The sequence below is a fragment of the Carcharodon carcharias genome, chromosome 17, assembly GCF_017639515.1.
Source record: "Carcharodon carcharias isolate sCarCar2 chromosome 17, sCarCar2.pri, whole genome shotgun sequence".
NCBI lineage: Eukaryota > Metazoa > Chordata > Chondrichthyes > Lamniformes > Lamnidae > Carcharodon > Carcharodon carcharias.
In genome coordinates, this window is record NC_054483.1 from 103,007,108 (window position 1) to 103,025,111 (window position 18,004).

Here is an 18,004-nt window from a genome sequence, read left to right on the forward strand (position 1 = left end):
CTTACTGTATGATGCTGATATCGGGAGATGATTGGGGGTGAAACTTGCCTCGGGTGATTATGTAAAATGTGTGGCAGAGAACCAGTGGGCCATTTTTGACTTCGCTTGATACTTTCTTATTCATTGTAGTCAGTAAAAGAATGAATTGAGCAGAGTGTGACATGGACTGCTGAGTTTGCATTGCCACTCAACACTGATTTTGCATCTGCTGTTTCTGACATCAATGCTTAATTTGTTAAACTCTCTTCTGTGCTTGACCATTACAGGTTTCCCCAAATCGCTCTGAAAGAGCGGGTAAAGTTCTCTCAGAACTGGAAGCGTGGGAGGTGTCACCAAGAGATTTTGCTGAGGTGGAAGTACAGGTATGTGGCAGTTTCATTTTATCTTTGTTCTCTCAATCCTTCTCAATATGATAATGTAAACTGAACCTCGATCTCATAGGCACTGGTGATCTTTTGCATATGACACTCGAGCAGTCATTCATTAAAAGTCAACATATCAAAGCTCCCTCTGCATGGCCCTATATAATGCATACGCAGCAAATACAACATGGATTAGATACAGAGTAAAGCTCCCTCTACACTGTCCCATCAAACACTCCCAGGACAGATAATGCACAGGTTAGTTACAGAGTATAGCTCCCTTCATACTGTTCCCATCAAACACTCCCAGGACAGATAATATACAGGGTTAAATACAGGGTAAAGCTCCCTCTACACTGTCCCCATCAATGCTTTCAGGGCAGGTACAGCATGCCATTAGATACAGAGTAATCTGGGTTAGATACAGTGTAAAGCTCCCTCCACACTATCCCATTACACATTCTCAGGGCAGGTACAACAAGCGTCTTTGGGCGTGAAATGCAATATTCCAATTGACTAGCGTTTCTATACTGCTGTTTTTGCTGAGAGCTACATTTGAGTTCCTGATAACTAATATAATATTTGTTTATATAATTTATTATATTATGGAGCACTGTCACTGTTGTTGTGTAGATTGACTTGCTGGTGAAATAGGAGGCATTTTCTCCCCCAACTTAACAAAAGGATTCCATGGTAAGACTTGGGAGATAAGGTACCTAGTTTTGTTGCCTTTGTTTACACTAGTTAACAGTTACTTGGTAGCACAGAACTTCAACAATGCTGAAAAGTGAGTCATGTTGCCGAAGTTTTTCATCTTGCACTCATCAGGACGAAAGCAAGAATGCCAAATCTCAAAGGATAACAACAATTTATAGTACAGGAGGAAAGGGTTGTTGATTGATTGGCAAGTGGACTCAGATTGGCCAGGGCATTGCCATGGAAAAAGCAACAGGGACTATAGGATCCCATGCTTCCGGGTAATTCGGAAAAGACATATTCATTTTGTTTGTATAGGATAGGTTTCTGCTTATGAATATATGTCACTCCTAGCCATGTTACGAGCTCAACTGATTATCGTAAATTGGTTGTTAATGTAACTGTTACCACACTGAGAATTGTTCAGCAAGTGTTTTCCAATTGTGGATTTCCTATCTAACATGAGGCATTTTGTTTTGGGTTTTGTAAGCGCAGGCTGGTTGAGTACAGTCTGTACACTGCCAGTTACGACTAGGCAGAGGAATGTGTTATTTGATTCACTTAGCCAATCGGAATGTATGGAATACGTTCCTGGCAGCGCAATGGCATCAAAATTCATATATGACGTTGCTCAGTTGTGTGGTAGGCAGAATGTCCTTTTAAACTGATGACAGCATCTAATTAGAGGAAAATAGTACTTGCATCACCACTACATAGTAGCTGCGTGATATGGCTTGCTTAACCTGTTGTTCAAATTTTTGAGATATTTTGCCTTTCCAGGGTATTGATTTTTTGAAATTTGGCATTCTTGCGTTTGTCGTGATGAGCGCAATATGAAAAGCATCGGCAACATGTCTCTTTTCAGCAGTACCTTAGTGAAGTTATACTGAGTTGATTTTGCCATTCGATTCCTCCTCAGTTTATTGCCGTGGTTACAACTGGATGATCAGTGGCTCTACCTATCCCAAGCAGCTGACATCCGAGCATATCCACTGAGGCAGAACGGTGTCAGTTTTCAGCGACGGCCCATCTCGGTGTACACTGGCCATCGGGACGATGTCTGCCGATTTGTTGTCAGTGAATCGCACATCATCAGTGGTGGTGGGTAAGTGGTTTGAATTGCTGAGTGAAGACTCACTCCTGTTCAGTTTAATATACTTGGTGCCTTGGTGTTTCCTATTAGAACTTATACAAGTATAGTGCTCAGTGGGCTTAATGGTTACACTATATAGGATTTACAGCACAGAAACAGGCAATTCAGCCCAAGCAATCCATGCTGTTGTTTATGCTCCAATCCCGCTTCATTCCATCTCTTCTCATTACAATCCACCATCGTAATCCTCTGTTCCCTTCTCCTTGATATACTTGTCTAGCTTCCCTTAAAAGCATCTATAATATTCCCTTCAGCCACTCCCTTTGGTAACAAATTCCACGCTCTCACCACTCATTGGGTAATTAAATATTTTTTGAATTCTGTATTGGATTTCTTGATAGCTATTTTATATTGATGGCCTGTCGTTATGCTCTTCCACACAAGAGGAAACATATCCTCTGTTTCAGCTCTATCAAAACTTTTCCTGATTTTAAATATTTCCTTTAATTCACCCCTCAGCTTTATTTTTTCAAGAGAAATGAGACCCAGCCTGATAATCCTTTCCTGATAAGTATACCAAGACATTTCTGGTATCATCCTTGTAAATTTATTCAGCATCCTCTCCAGTGCCTGTATATCCTTCTGATAATATAGACCAGAACTGCATGCAGTACTCCATGTCACCCGATAATATAAGGCTTATTTGCATCTCACTGTTAGTTACTGTATTTCCACAGTGTGAATTGGGTAAAAAGAACTATTTTATTTTATTCTAGTACTGCATGGCTCTAGTGCCCAACAGCTACACTCAGTGAAAGTGGACTTCTATGTTAATTTCTGTGTTAATACTCACAGGTGCCTCAGTATCAGTTCCTGTATATGTACAATACACATTGTGCAAAAGGAAATGATTCACTCCCATCCGGTACTGTACAAGTCTGTTTGTCTCATTTACACTCTACCCCTTGGTGACACCATCCAAAAACACAGCACCAGCATTCATACGTACATTGATGGCAACCATTCATGGTCTGTGCTTTGCTAGTGATATGAAATAAGAAGGCAGTGGGGGATATGACACTGACCCCTCCAGACCCTTGACAGCCCCCATCTCTATAACTTCTTCCAGGCCCACAACCCTCTGAGATGTGTACACTCCTCTAATTCTGGCCATTCCCGCTATTGGTGCCCATGTCTTTAGCTGTCTGGACATAGGCTGTGAAGTTTTCTTCCTGAACTCCCTACCCCTCTCTCATTTTAAGATGCGCCTTAAAACCTAACTTTTTGACCAAGCTTTTGGCAATATTGCCTTATGAGTTCTGGTGTCAAATTTTGCCCAATCATGCTCCCGTGAAGCACCTTGGGGTGTTTTTATTATGTTAACACATTATTATGTTATATAAGTACAAATTGTTGTTGTGTCTCAGTGTCAGCTCCTGCACATGTACAGTACACAACGGTTAAAAGGAATGATTCAATCACTTCTGGGACTGTATGGCCCATGTGTAGCTGTGTCGGCTCCTGTGCATGTACAGTACACAGCAGGTTAAAGGAATGATTCATTCCTATCTGGTACTGTATGGTCCATGCATATCTGTATCAATTCCAGAACTGTACAGTATGGAACTGGTAAGGGGGAATGATTCACTCCTATCCAGTAGAGTGTGATGTTTGTGTCAGCTTTTGCTCAAGTACACTCTTGGTAAAAGATCAATCTTCTTTGACTGTGAATTTGGTTCGTTTTCTCTTCCTGGACCTCTCTGTAGCCTTCAAGGATAACTACATCTTCCTCCTTGAATATCTCTTCTCCATTGTCCAACTATCCGAACTTGGTTCTAATCTTACCTGTTCGACCATGAAACGCTCATGCATGCCTTTGTTACCTCCAGACTCAACTCTCTAGTGTTCTTCTGGTTGACCATCCCATTCTCCCTTTTGTAAACTTCAACTCATACAAAACTATGCTGCCCAATACTGTACTGCATCAAGTTTTGTGTGCCAGTTGCTTCTGCTGCTCGCCTTGTATTTTAATCTCATCATTACCTCCCTATCTCTGTAATCTCCAGCACTATAACTCATCTCTACACCCACCCCCCCTACCCACCACCCACTTCTACTCATTGTGGCCTCTTAGGCATCCCACATCTTCTCCTTTACCCCACCATTAGTGGCTGTGTCCTCACCTTCCTCAGCCGCTGCTTTAGTATTCCCTCCCCAAAACCTACCCATCTTCCTCTCCTTCTTTAAGATCCTTCTTAAAACCCACATCTTCAACCAACCTTTGGTTACCTCCCTCCTAACATCTCCCACATTAGCTCAAAGTTAATTTTCTTTCCTTATGCCTCTTTGAAGCCCCTTGGGATTTCCCTCTTACATTAAAGTCACCATATAAATGCATATGTTAATTTATGCCTGCCTGGCGCAGTACATTTGGTGTGTTTTCATCATGAAAGTATTGAATTTAATTCAAAATTACATAGCTGATTAAATTCCAGTTTTCTTTTCTTTCAAATGTTTATCCAGTGAAAAATAAAATACGAATTTTCTTCTAGCTGATTTCAACCAAGTGAAACCTGGTCCCCTGCCCCCTGCTCACCCATCTCTGGCCCCATGCTCATCCCACCCTAGCCCTCTGCCCCATGCTCACCCCTCTGGCCCTCTGCTCATTCCTTTCTAGCCCCTCCAGCCCCTGCTTGCTCTATCTGGCCACCTGCTCTCTGCTTGCCCCTCTTGGGCCCCCTGCCCCCTGCTCACCCACTCTAGTCATTTTCCCTCTGCTTTCTCTATCTGCCCCCTTGCTCACCCCTGACTCCTGCTCGCCCGTCCCTCAAGTCCCATTCTTCTTGTTACGTGAGCGCAGAAGTGGCCATGGATGGAACAGTGTGTATTAAAGTAAAAATTTCCCTTCCTCTGGTGAGCTCTAGTGATTCACAAGTGTTTGTTCATGATGCACTGCATATTTTAGAATTTTTGATGTTTTCTTCTGGCTGGACATTGAATTGTCTTAGATGTCGGTTACCTTAATATGTGAGCTTATACAGTAAACATAGTGACAAAATTGATGTACAGTGCTGTGAGTATATTTGAAACTAATGGGACCCGTCTGCTTGACAGGGACGGGAAGATCATTGTCTGCAACACTTGCAATTCATTTTATGCAGCCTACTCAGCACATGATCAAGAGGTCAACTGCATTGACAGCCGAGGACATGTCATCGTTAGCGGCTCGAGAGACAAGACAGCACGGGTAGGTGTGGAGAAGCAGCCTGGTGTTAAGCCCAGCCTGACTGTTAATCTAGTCCCTATCGGGAGTGGAATTTGCACTATCTCTAAGAGAAGGAGTATTTTTAACTCTCCTCAAAGAGAAGATGAAGCCTTGGTATGCCAACAATGTATTTTCTTGTTTTCACCTTTAGCTTTTTGGGATCGTGTATGATCAGCAGAGAGTTGTAGATTATACATAGCCAGGGGTGAATCACCGGGTGGGCATAAGACAGGGTTGGCGAGGAGAGATGAGGTTGTCAGGTTTAATTCATCATAGAATCATATGGTGTAGAACGAGGCCATTCAGCCTCTGCATCTGTTTCAGCTTTCTGGTAGAGCTATCCAATTACTTTCACTCCCTGCTCTTTCCCCATAGCCCTGAAAATATTTCCTTTTGAAAGTTGCTATTGAATCTGCTTCCACCAACCTTTCAGGCAGCACATTCCATATCACAAAACTTGCTAAATATCATAAATCTGTGTGCTTTGGTTATTGATCCTCCTGCCAGTGGACACAGTTTCTTATCTTTCCCCCACCAAAATCCTTCACAATTTTGAACACCTCTATTAAATCTTCCTTAGCCTTCTGTACTGTAGGGAGAACAATCCCAGCTTTCCAGTCTCTCAACCTAGATGCAATGATTTTTTTTCAACTTCAATTTAATGGTAATTTTTTAAACCCCATGTCTGAGTAGAAAGGCCTGTATTGAGACACTTGGGGAGTGCATTAGTCTTAATGCCTCTGGACAAAAGAGAGGGGCACTAAAAGATTATCCAGGGTAATAGCTCTTGATGGCTATCCATTGACCACCCACCCCATCAATCTCACATGTCAAACTGTTGTACCACCTAAAAAATCTACCCTCCCTTTTCATAAGACACCTATGTATACATTTTGTATCATTTTGTTTAGAAACTGCATTATATTCAGTGCAAATGAATTTTGCTGATATTTTGATCTCCTGAAAATCCATAGCAACATAGACACTAACCCTCCCCAGCTAAAGGGGACAGTTGATCTGCTGAGTCAGGTTCTGGGTCATAATATGCAGGAAAAACACACATCCACTCTTGCAATCAGCCTTAAACAATAGTAGAAATAAAAGCAGAAAATGCTAGAAATGTCCAGCAGATAAGGCAGCATTGGTGGAGAGAGAAAGAGAGTTAATGTCACAGGTCAGTGACCTTTCATCAGAACTGGATTCTCACTGGTCTGAAATGTTAACTATGCTTCTCTCTCTCTACAGATGCTGCTTGACCTACTAAATGTTTCTACATTTTTATCTATTTTTACTTGTAATCAACGAACTTGTCTAACTATCTATTTGCTTCTCTAACATAGAAATGTTGAAGCGAATCATGGCACCCCCTACTGCAACTCAGGTAGAGATCAGCCAACTCATTACAGACCAGGGATAGAACCTGGGACCTCCCTCATCTGTAAAAATCACTGCTGTAATATCTGAACCTTCAAGGGATAAATAAAACTTGTATTTTTTTGGATGAGCAAGTGTCCCAGCTGCTCTTTAAAGGTTCTGTTAACTGCTGTAACCCAGAAATGTAATTGTGATACAAAGCAGACTACAAGCTGACCTCGAAGCTGCCAGAATGTGCAGATACAGAGTGATTTGGGTCTGAGTCTTCGGGATAATAAAGCAATACAGTGACAGCACAGGCATTACTAAACCTGGAGATTAAAGTTTAACACTTTGCAGACTGGAGCAAGAAGAAATTAGCACTTTAGGCTCATATTTATCCTAGGATTTTTGCGCCACTCCCTCCTTTTGTTAAACAATGTGTTCTCTTTATCTGAACCATACAAGGTCCACATTATAAAGGATGCAAAGATATACTTGTAAATGAGCTGCACATTCATTCTCAACTGCTCCCTCTCTCTTCCATGTTCCATTTGTCTTGCATTCCCATGCTCTCTTCCTTGATTTTATTTTACCTCCTTTCAATTTTTCCTCTCTTCTCTCTCTTGGGCTTCTCCCCTCATTCCATTTCTCTTGCACGCTCTCACTTTCTATTTCTCACACTTGCGCACGCGCGCATTGTCTCTCTCTCTCTCTCACACGCAAGCACATATCACAGAATCTTAACAGCACAGGAGGAGGCCATTCAGCCTATCGTGTTCGCACCGGCTCTCCAGGTGAGCATTATGACCTCCTACCTTTTCCCCTCACCCTTGCACATTATTTCTTTTCAAATAATCATCTAATGTCTTCTTGAATCCCTTGATTGAACCTTCCTCCGCCATACTTCCAGGCAGTGCATTCCAGACCTGAACCAAATCACTTTAAATTTGTGTACTCTCATTCTTGATCCTTTTATGAGTGGGAACAGCTTCTCCCTATCTATCCTATCCAGTTCCCTCATGATTTTGAACATCTCTATCAAATCTCCTCTCAGCCTTCTTCTCTCCAAGGAGAACAGTCCCAGCCTCTCCAATCTATCCTCATAGCTGAAGTTTCTCATCCCTGGAACCATTCTTGTAAATTTCTTCTGCACTCTCTCCATTGTGTTCACATCCTTCCTATAATATGGTACCTAGAACTGTACACAATATTTCAGCTGAGGTCTAAGAGTGTCTTATATAAATTCAGCATAACCTACGTGCTCTTGTACTCTATGCCCCTATTAATAAAGCCCAGTATACTATATGCTTCATTAACTGCTCTCTTCACCTGTCCTGCCACCTTCAATGATCTATGCACTTATGCACCCAAGTTTTTCTGCTCTTGCACCCCCTTCAAAATTTCACCCTTTATTTTATGTTGTCTGTCCATGTTCTTCCTCACACTTTTCCGCATTGCATGCCACCTATGTGCCCACTCCAATTAATCTATGTCCTTTTGAAGTTCCACACCGTCCTCCGAGCAGTTCACAACACTCCCAAGCTTTGTATCATCCGTAGACTTTGAAATTGTCCCCTGCACACCAAGATCTAGATCATTAATATATACCAAGAAAAGCAAGGGTACCAATACCATCCCTGGGGAACTCCACTACAAACCTTCCTCCAGCCTGAAAAATATCCATTGACCATTATTCTTTGCTTTCTGTTTTTCAGCCAATTTTGTATCCACATTGCTACTGCCCCTTTTATTCCATGAGCAATAACTTTTCCCAGAAATCTGTTGTGTGGCATTGTATCAAATGCGTTTTGAAAGTCCATGTACACCACATTAACAGCATTACCCTCATTCACCTTTTCTGTTACCTCTTTAAAAATCTCCAGCAAATTATTTAAACATGAATTTTCCCTTTAGAGATCCATGCTGGCTCTTCCTTATTAACCCATATTTTTCCATGTGACTAATTCTATCCTGAATAATTGTTTCTAGAATCTTTCTCACCACTGAAGTTAAATTGACTGGTCTGTAATTACTAGACTTATTCTTATGACCTTTTTTGAACAAGGGCATAATGTTTGTGATTCCCCAATCCTCTGGCACCACCCCAGGCCTAGGGAAGGCTGAGAGATTATGGCCAGTGCCCCTGCAATTTCTACTCTCACTTCCTTCAATATCCTTGGATGCATCTCATCCGGTCCCGGTGCCTTGTCAACTTTAAGTACCGACAGTCTATTCAACACTTCCTCCTTATCAATTTTGGACCCTTCTAGTGACAGGAGTTTCCTTGTCTGTCACCATAGCATCTACCTCCTTGGTAAAGACGGATGCAAAGTATTCATTTAATACCTCAGCCATAGCCCCTTCATCCATGTGTAAATTCCCTTTTAAGTCCCTAATCGGCCCTACTCCTCCTTTTACCACCCTTTTACTATTTATATGCTTATAGAAGACTATGGGAACCCCCTTTATGTTGGTTGCCAGTCTTTTCTCTTAATTCCTCTTTGCTTCTCTAATCTGCTTTTTCACCTCCCCTCTGAACCTTCTGTATTCCTATTGGTTCTCAATTGTATTTTCTCCCTGACACCTGTCATAAGCGCACTTTTTCTTCTTTATCTTATTTTCAATCTCCTTTTTCATTTAGGGAGCACTGGATTTGTTTGTCCTATCTTTCCCTTTTGATGGAATATACCTTCACTGTGCCTGAACCAATTATTTTTTTAAAGGTAGCCCATTGTTCAGCTACAGTTTTTCCTGCCAATCTTTCGTTCCAGTCTATCTGGCCCAGCTCCGTTCTTGCCCCATCAAAGTCGGCTCTCATCCAGTTAATTATTTTTACTCTGGATTGCCTACCGTCCTTTTCTATCATCATCCTAAAATGTACAATACAATGATCACTGTCTCGTAAATGTTCTTCATCTACTCGGCCTGCCTCATTTCCAAGAACCAGGTCCAACAGTACATCTTTTATTGTTGGATTGGACAGATACTGCTGTAGAAAGTTCTCCTGAACACAATCTAGGAGCTTTTGTCCCTCTCCGCCCTTTACACTACCACTGTCCCAGCCTACATTCGGGTAATTAAAGTCCCCCATTATAACTACTCTACAATGCCCGCATATCTCTGTAATTACCCTGCAGATTTGTTCTACATTCTTCTCACTATTTGGACGTCTATAGACTACATGGAGCAATGTAATTGCACCCTGTTTGTTCCTTAGCTCTAGCCAAATTGATTCTGTCTTTGAATCCTCAGGGGCATCCTCTCCTTAGCAATGCTCTCCTTAAACAATACTGCCACTCCTCCTTTCCTTTCTTTCCTATCTCTTCTGAACACCTTGTACGCAGGAATATTTAACACCCAGTTCTGCCCTTCCTTGAGCCAGGTCTTTGTTACTGCCACAACATCATATTTCCACATAGCAATCTGCACCTGCAACTCCCCAATCTTATTTACTATACACCGTGCATTCACATACATGCACATACCCTGATTTAGATTTTGTTTCTTTCTCCCTTACCCCAACTTTACCTATTAACTTACTATTCTCTATACTGGTGCTATCTATCCCTCCCAGTATTTTGTGCACCCTGGTGTTCCCCTGTAATATTTTTTCTTGGTTCCCACACCCCTGCCAAGTTAGTTTAAAGCCCTCCCAACAGCACTAGCAAAGCAAGGAACTCAGTCCCAGTTCTGTTCAGGTGCAACCCGTCTGGCTTGTACAGATGCCATCTCCCCCAGATCCAGTCCCAGTGTCCCAGGAATCTAAAGCCCTCCTTCCTGCACCATCTTTCCAGCCATGCATTCATCTGCCTTATCCTCCTACATCTGTACTCACTGGCATGTGGCACTGGGACTAATCCGGAGATTATTACATTAGAGGTTCTGCCTGCTAATTTTCTACATAACTCCCTAAAATCTGATTGCAGGACTACATTCCCATTCCTACCTAAGTCATTCATCCCACTGTGGACCATGATCTCTGGCTGATCACCATCCTCCAGAAGAATGTCTTGTAGCTGCTCTGTGACATCCTTGACCCTGGCACCAGGGAGGCAACATACCATCCTGGAGTCACATTTATGGCCACAGAAATGCCTGCCTGTTTTCCTAATCAATGAATCCCCTATCACTATTGCTCTTCTTCTTCCTCCACTCCTTTACAGCCAAGCCCTTCATGGTGCCACAAATTTGGCTCTGACTGCACTCCTCTGAGGAACCAGCGCTCTCTCTAGCTTCCAAAATGGAAAACCAATTTGTGAGCGGAACCCCAGGGGACTCCTGCACTACCTGCCTACTTCACTTGGACTGCCTGGTGGTCACCCATTCCCCTTCTGTCTCCAGGCCCTTTAAGCTGCGGTGTGACCACCTCTCTGAACATGCTAGCCACATAGCTCTCAGCCTTGTGGATGCACCACAATGACTCCAGCTGCCACCCAAGCACTGAAACCTGCTGCTCAAGTTTCTGCAGCTGACAGCACTTCCTGCACACGTGGTCAGCTAGGACACCGGTAGCGCCATGACTTCACACATATTATGGGACATGCATTCCACTTGTCTGAGCTGCCCTGCCATGTCTTAACTCTACTTCCTTTAAGTTAACTTCCCTTATGTTAACTTTATTCTAGTTTGGATTATTTATACTACTTTATTATATTGGCCCTAAATGTCCCTTATTCCTGGCACTTTGCATTTAAATCCAAGTAAAGGAACTTTAAAAAATATCACACTTTTCTAATTTACTTACCAGTTCCTACTTACTAAAGCTGCCACTCTTCTTTGAGCAAAGGTAGAAAACGAAAGGAGCACCTCCTCCCTCAGTCACCAAACTCCAACTGAAGCTCTTTACTACAGCCAAACACAGCCCTCCAGTGCAGACATGTTGTTTTATGGTGTCTGTTTTTTTTAATCTATTGTGTTGAAGTGGAGTGACTCTTGGGGTATGATTCCGTGGCTGTAGCCTCCTGATTGCCTGTTCTGCATGACGGATCTTTGAAAATTAGCGTTATCAGGTGGTTTGATGACAGAACACATCACGTTTTGGACAGGCATAATGAAAATTAGACACAGAGAAAGGAACCTTTTTAAAATTTGGCCCAAACCTTTAAAAATGGTGAATGATAACATATCTCTTCAACTCATTCAGATTTGGTCGCTGTGTTCACATCAACTGGGAGAATGTTTACACACAATAAGGACAGATGATCGAGTTTGGTCGGTCGCCATTAACCCTACGCTGAGGTAAAGTGGGAATTTCTAACTATTCTTTCCTTCAGTTCTCTTGTGACAGCTCTGTGTTGCACTTTTCCAGAACAAGTTAAAAAGAGATTGTGTGAATGTTTACTCACATTGCTGTGTCTTATTAAAAATCTTATGTCTGCGCGCTTTTCCGCCTGCACAACTTGATTTTCTTATTGTTAGGTTTTTTGTCACAATTTTATGGCACCAACTTTCTCCCATTCTAAATGTCTATTCCCATATTTATTAAAAACATTGTCCATGAAAATGCATCAATCTACGTCCACAGACTGGCTGCCAGGTACCCACAAATTGCTGAAGATGCTGTCTGAAAAATTTATCAACTGTCATATTTTTCCTCAGTAATTGAAATTTCTAATGCCCTAAATAATAGTTTAAATAAAATTCAAAAATAACACATTTCATAATTTAAATACCTTCATTAAAGTTTTAATTGATATATAGCATCTTCCAAGAGTTGGACTTGATATTCTTGCCCAGAGTTGTGACTCTGTAAGCGGAATTTGCCTTATGCATTTGAGAATGTGCAGCACTTCTAACTTTCTAAGCATTGCAGTATCATTGAGTCAGCTTTCTGCTCAGTAGCATTGTCACAAAATAATTTGAAAAGGAGTGAGGGTGTAATTACAATGTGTTAATAGGTCATTTCCATTATATATGTGGACCCAGGAATTTATAGTGAGATATGTAAAGTAGGATATATGACTTGAAATGGAAACAAGATTGTGTCTGTGTGCTCTGTTCCAGACATTCCCCCTGCCCTTTGACCTTGCTTCACCTGAAGACGGTTTGGTCCTTATTCTCCATTTGAAATACAGCAGATCGACTGGTTCTTATCTTGCTGCTCACTGAAAATAAATTTGTCACCTAAATTTCCTTTCCCTTTCTCTTCTCATTTCTTTTAAATGATTTATTCTGTAGAAATTGCAGTGGAGAAACTGTAACAAGGGTGAGAGAGTTACTGAGCCTGACAGTGTGAGGATGCCAGATCTATTGTATCTTTTGGCCCCTTGTGCCTCTGCTAGCTCTTTGAAAGATCTGTCCAATTAGTCCCACTCTTTCCTCATAGCAATGTAAATATTTCCTTTTTAAGTACATATCCAATTTCCTTTGGAAGTTACTATTGAAATTGCTTCCACCACTCTTTTAGGCCGGCTGCTTTTTCCTGGATGGTGTCAAATTTCTTGAGTGCTGTTAGTGCTGCATTTATCCAGGCAAGTGGAGAGTATTCCATCACACTTTTGACTTGTGCCTTGTACATGCTGGGCAGGCTCTGGGCAGTCAGGAGGTCACTTAGTCACTGTAGGATTCCTAGCCTTTGACCTGCTCTTTTAACCACAGTATTTATATGGCTAGTCCAGTTTAGTTTCTACTTAATGGTAACCCCAGGATGTTGATAAGGTGGAATTCAGTGGTGATGATGTCATTGAATGTCAAAGGGCGATGGTTGGATTCTCTCTTGTTGGAGGTGGTCATTGCCTGGCATTTGTGTGGTGTGAATGTTACTTGCCACTTGTCAGTCCAAGCCTAGCGACTGTCCAGGTCTTGCTGCATTTGGTCATGAACTGCTTCAGTATCTGAGGAGTCACAAATGGTGCTGAACATTGTGCAATCATCAGTGAACATCCCCATTTCTGATCTCATGATGGAAGGAAGGTGAAGCAGCTGAAGATGTTTGGGCTGAGGACACTACCCTGAGGAACTCCTGCAATGATGTCCTGGAACTGAGATAATTGACCTCCAACAACCACAATCTTCTTCCTTTGTGCTAGATATGACTCCAACCAGCAGAGAGTTTTCTCCCTAATTCCCATTGACTCCAGTTTTGCTAGGGCTCCTTGATCCCAAGCTCGGTCAAATGCAGCCTTGATGTCAAGGGCAGTCACTCTCACCTCACCTCTGGAGCTTAACTCTTTGTCCATGTTTGAACCAAAGCTGTATTGAGGTCGAGAGCTGAGTGATCCCAGAGGAACCCAAACTGAGCGTCAGTGAGCAGGTTATTTCTAAGCAAGTGCCACTAATAGTACTGTTGATGACCCCTTCCATCACTATACTAACGATCGAGGATAGACTGAGCTGGGTTGGATTTGTCCTTTTTGTGTACAGGACATATCTGGGCAATTTTCCACATTGCTGTGTAGATGCTAGTGTTGTAACGACTGGAGCAGCTTGGCTAGGGGTGTGGCAAGTTCTGGAGCACAAGTCTTCAGTACTATTGCTGGAATCTTGTCAGGACCCATGGCCTTTGCAGTATACAGTGCCTTCAGCCATTTCTTGATATCATGTGGAGTGAGTCGAATTGGCTAAAGACCGGCATCTGTGATGCTGGGGACCTCCGGAGGAGACCAAGATGGATCATCCACTTGGCACTTCTGGCTTTTTGATAATGGTAGACTTAGGGATATACCAAGCCATGAGGTTACAGATTGTGGTTGAGTACAATTCTGCTGCTGCTGTTGGCCCATAGCGTCTCTTGGTTGCCCAGTCTTGAGTTGCTACATCTGTTCGCAATCTATCCCATTTAGTACGGTGGTAGTGCCACACGTCACAATGGAGGGTATCCTCAATGTGAAGATGGGACTTCATCTCCACAAGGATTGTGTGGTGGTCACTCCTACCAATGCTGTCATGGACAGAAGCATCTGTGGCAGGCAGATTGGTGAGGATGAGGTCAAGTATGTTCTTCCCTCTTGCTGGTTCCCCCACCACCTGCCACAGACCCAGTCTAGCAGCTGTGCCCTTTAGAGCTTGGTCAGTAACAGTAACTGAGCCACATTGAAGGCCCCCACACTGAGTGCATTCTGTCCCGTTGCTACCCTCAGTGCTTCTTCCAAGTGGTGTTCAACATGGGGTAGTATTGAATCTTCGTGTACTTGGTAATCAGCAGGAGGTGTCTTTGCCCAGGTTTGACCTGATGCCATGCGACTTCATGGGGCCCAGAGTCGATGTGGAGGACTCCCAGGACAACAGCCTGCCAATTGCATACCACTGTGCCACTGGCAGGACTGACCCAGTGCTGGTGATGGTGGGGTCTGGGAAATCAGCTGTAAAGTATGATTGTGTCAGGTTGTTGCTTGACTGGTCTCTGAGACAACTCTGCCAATTTTGGCACAAGCCCCCAGATGTTAGTAAGGAGGACTTTGCGGGGTGGACAGGGCTGAGTTTGCCATTGTTGTTTCAGTGCCTAAGTCGATGCCGAGTGATCCGTCTATTTTCATTCCTCATAGACTTTGTGGCGGTTTGATACAACTGAGTGGCTTGCTAGGCAATTTCAGGGGGCATTTAAGTGTCAAAAACATTACTGTCACATATAGGTCAGACCAGGTAAGGACAGCAGGTTTCCTTCCCTGAAGGATATTATTGAACCAGGTGGGTTTTTTCAACAATTGTCAATGGTTTCATGGTCATTATTAGACTTTTTATTCTAGATTTTTACCATTTTTTAAAAATTCATTCACGGGATGTGGGCTTCACTGGCTGGGCCAGCATTTATTGCCCATCCCTAGTTGCCCTTGAGAAGGTGGTGGTGAGCTGCCTTCTTGAACTGCTGCAGTCCATGTGGTGTAGGTACACCCACAATGCTGTTAGGAAGGGAGTTCCAGGATTTTGACCCCGTGGTGGGATTTGAACCCAGGTTCCCAGAGTATTACCCTGGTTTCTGAATTACTAGTCCATAATACCACTGCGCCACCACCTTCCCTTAATGTGTATGTGCCTGGGTTTGTTCATGGCTGTATTTTTGTTCAGAGTACAGTTCATGCGGAGCAGTGAAGAACACTATGGTTGAAGTGGGTAGTAGCGCAAAATGTATGGCTGAGGGTTGCCATGAGTTATGGGCATACCCCATCTCGAGTATGTACCGTGGGGAGAAGAGGGACAAAATATTAAGATAATTAAGATGTCTGCGGGCTTGAAGCTGAACAGCATTGCTGCCATGGTGGTCAAGCTAATACTGTTGTCCAGGATAGGCCCAAAAATTGAAGGTGATGCATCTTTTTTCATTCATTGATGGGATGTCAGCATCGCTGGCAAAGCCAGCATTTATTTTTAATCCCTAATTTCCCTTGAGAAGATGGTGGTGAGCCATCTTCTTAAAGCACTGCAGTCTGTGTGGTGTGGGTACTCCCACAGCAATGTTAGTAAGGGCTTTTGAGCGAGCAGTGATAATATAGTTCCAAGTCAGGATGGAAAGAAATTGGAGTCTGAACTTGCATGCACAGACTGCTTAATGTGAGGATTACAGAGCATTCTGTGATAAAGCTTAGGTACAGCCATCTTCGTAGCAACAAATTTATTAAAAAACGCTGGATTTACTTTTTATTATCTGTGTATAAGTGTAAGCTGTATGTGAAAGCTGAATAGTTTTATTGAAGAATCTTTGCCCTCACTGACTTCTTGGCAATTTGGACACATGTTTTCTACTTGTCTGGTGAACAGTGGGTGAAAGAATGATGATATACACACTCGGTCAGCCCTATTAAGGAGTGTCCCAAACGGAATCTGTGTGCTAAGATAACAGGCATGCTTAACAGCTGTAAATCTGGGCTCCCATGACACACTGATCTGACCACCTGCGCTGCTGGCTCGTATCAGCAATAACCCACTATCTCCAAAGTGTCCTCTGAGAAGTTGAGCCTCAACCTGAATGTTATGTGGGTTATGTTATGTCGGGGGGTGTCTGTGTGTGCCCGTGCGTGTGTGTGCATGCAATGCGCCTGGGTGCATGTGTCCTCTCTTGTCAGCATCATCTCTTGAACCGGTGATGTCCATCGTTGAGCAAGTCGAGCTGCAGCAGAGTTGGAACACGAGAATAAATTTCGAAAAGAAATTATGCAATGCAGCCATGCAGACCAAGAATGTCCTAATGTTTCGTTCTCACTAATGAAATGATGCAGAACTATTAAATACACGCCATTTTGCTCTGTATCTAACCCGTGCTCTACCTGTCCTAGGAGTATTTGATGGGGACAGTGTAATGGGAGCTTCACTCTGAATCTAACTCTGTGCTGTATCTGCATCTTTCTCCGGCACCCTTCTTCAACAGCATCTTCCAAAACTGCAACCTCTACCACCGAGAAGGACAAGAGCAGCAGATATATGGGAATGCCATCACCTGCAGGTTCCCCTCCAAACCATGCACCATCCTGTCCAAGCCACATACCAGACAGACGGATATAGATAGATTGAGTGAGTGGGTAAAAATCTGGCAGATGGACTATGATGTGGGAAATATGAAGTTGTTCACTTTGGCAGGAGGAAGAAAAATGCAGAGTATTATTTTAAACGGAGAATGGCTGCAGAACTCTGAGGTGCAGAGGGATCTAGGTGTTCTAGTGGATGAGTCTCAAAAAGTTAGCATGCATGTAAGCCAGTAATTAAGAAGGCTAATGGAATGCTGACCTTTTATGTTCAATTCTTCTCATAATAAAATAAGGATGTTATACTTCATTTGTACAGGGCATTGGTGAGACCACATATTGAATATTGTATGCAGTTTTGGTCTCCTTATTTAAAGAGGGATGAAAACACATTGGAGGCGGTTTACTAAATTGATACATGGAATGAACGGGTTGTCATAGGAGGAAACGTTAGACAGACTGGGCTTGTTTCCACTGGAGTTTTAGAAGAGTGAGAGGTGACTTGATTGAGGTAGATAAGATCTTGAACGATATTGACAAAGTGGATGGGGAAAGGATGTTCTCTCTTCTGGGTGAGTCCAGAACTAGGGGCACTGTTTTAAAATTAGGGGTCACCCTTTTAGGACAGAGATGAGAAATTTTCTCTGAGGGTTGTGCAACTTAGGAACTCTGCCTCAGAAGGCGGTAGAGGCAGGGTCATTGAATATTTTTAAGGCAGAAGTAGATAGATTCCCTTGCCCAACAAGAACCTAAGGTTATAAAAACAAAAAACTGCGGATGCTGGAAATCCAAAACAAAAACAGAATTACCTGGAAAAACTCAGCAGGTCTGGCAGCAT

General features: G+C 42.8%; 1 protein-coding gene across 2 annotated transcripts in view; it reads left to right on the plus strand.

The window, feature by feature from the left end:
* Positions 1–18,004, plus strand: part of fbxw4 (F-box and WD repeat domain containing 4) — a 140,097-nt gene that overhangs the window by 16,340 nt on the left and 105,753 nt on the right. For both annotated transcript variants that reach the window (XM_041209632.1, XM_041209633.1), the window contains exons 2-5: positions 267–362; positions 1,978–2,163; positions 5,266–5,398; positions 11,916–12,010. In XM_041209632.1, the coding sequence (XP_041065566.1) occupies positions 267–362; positions 1,978–2,163; positions 5,266–5,398; positions 11,916–12,010 (510 nt within the window). The remainder of the gene's footprint in view (positions 1–266; positions 363–1,977; positions 2,164–5,265; positions 5,399–11,915; positions 12,011–18,004) is intronic.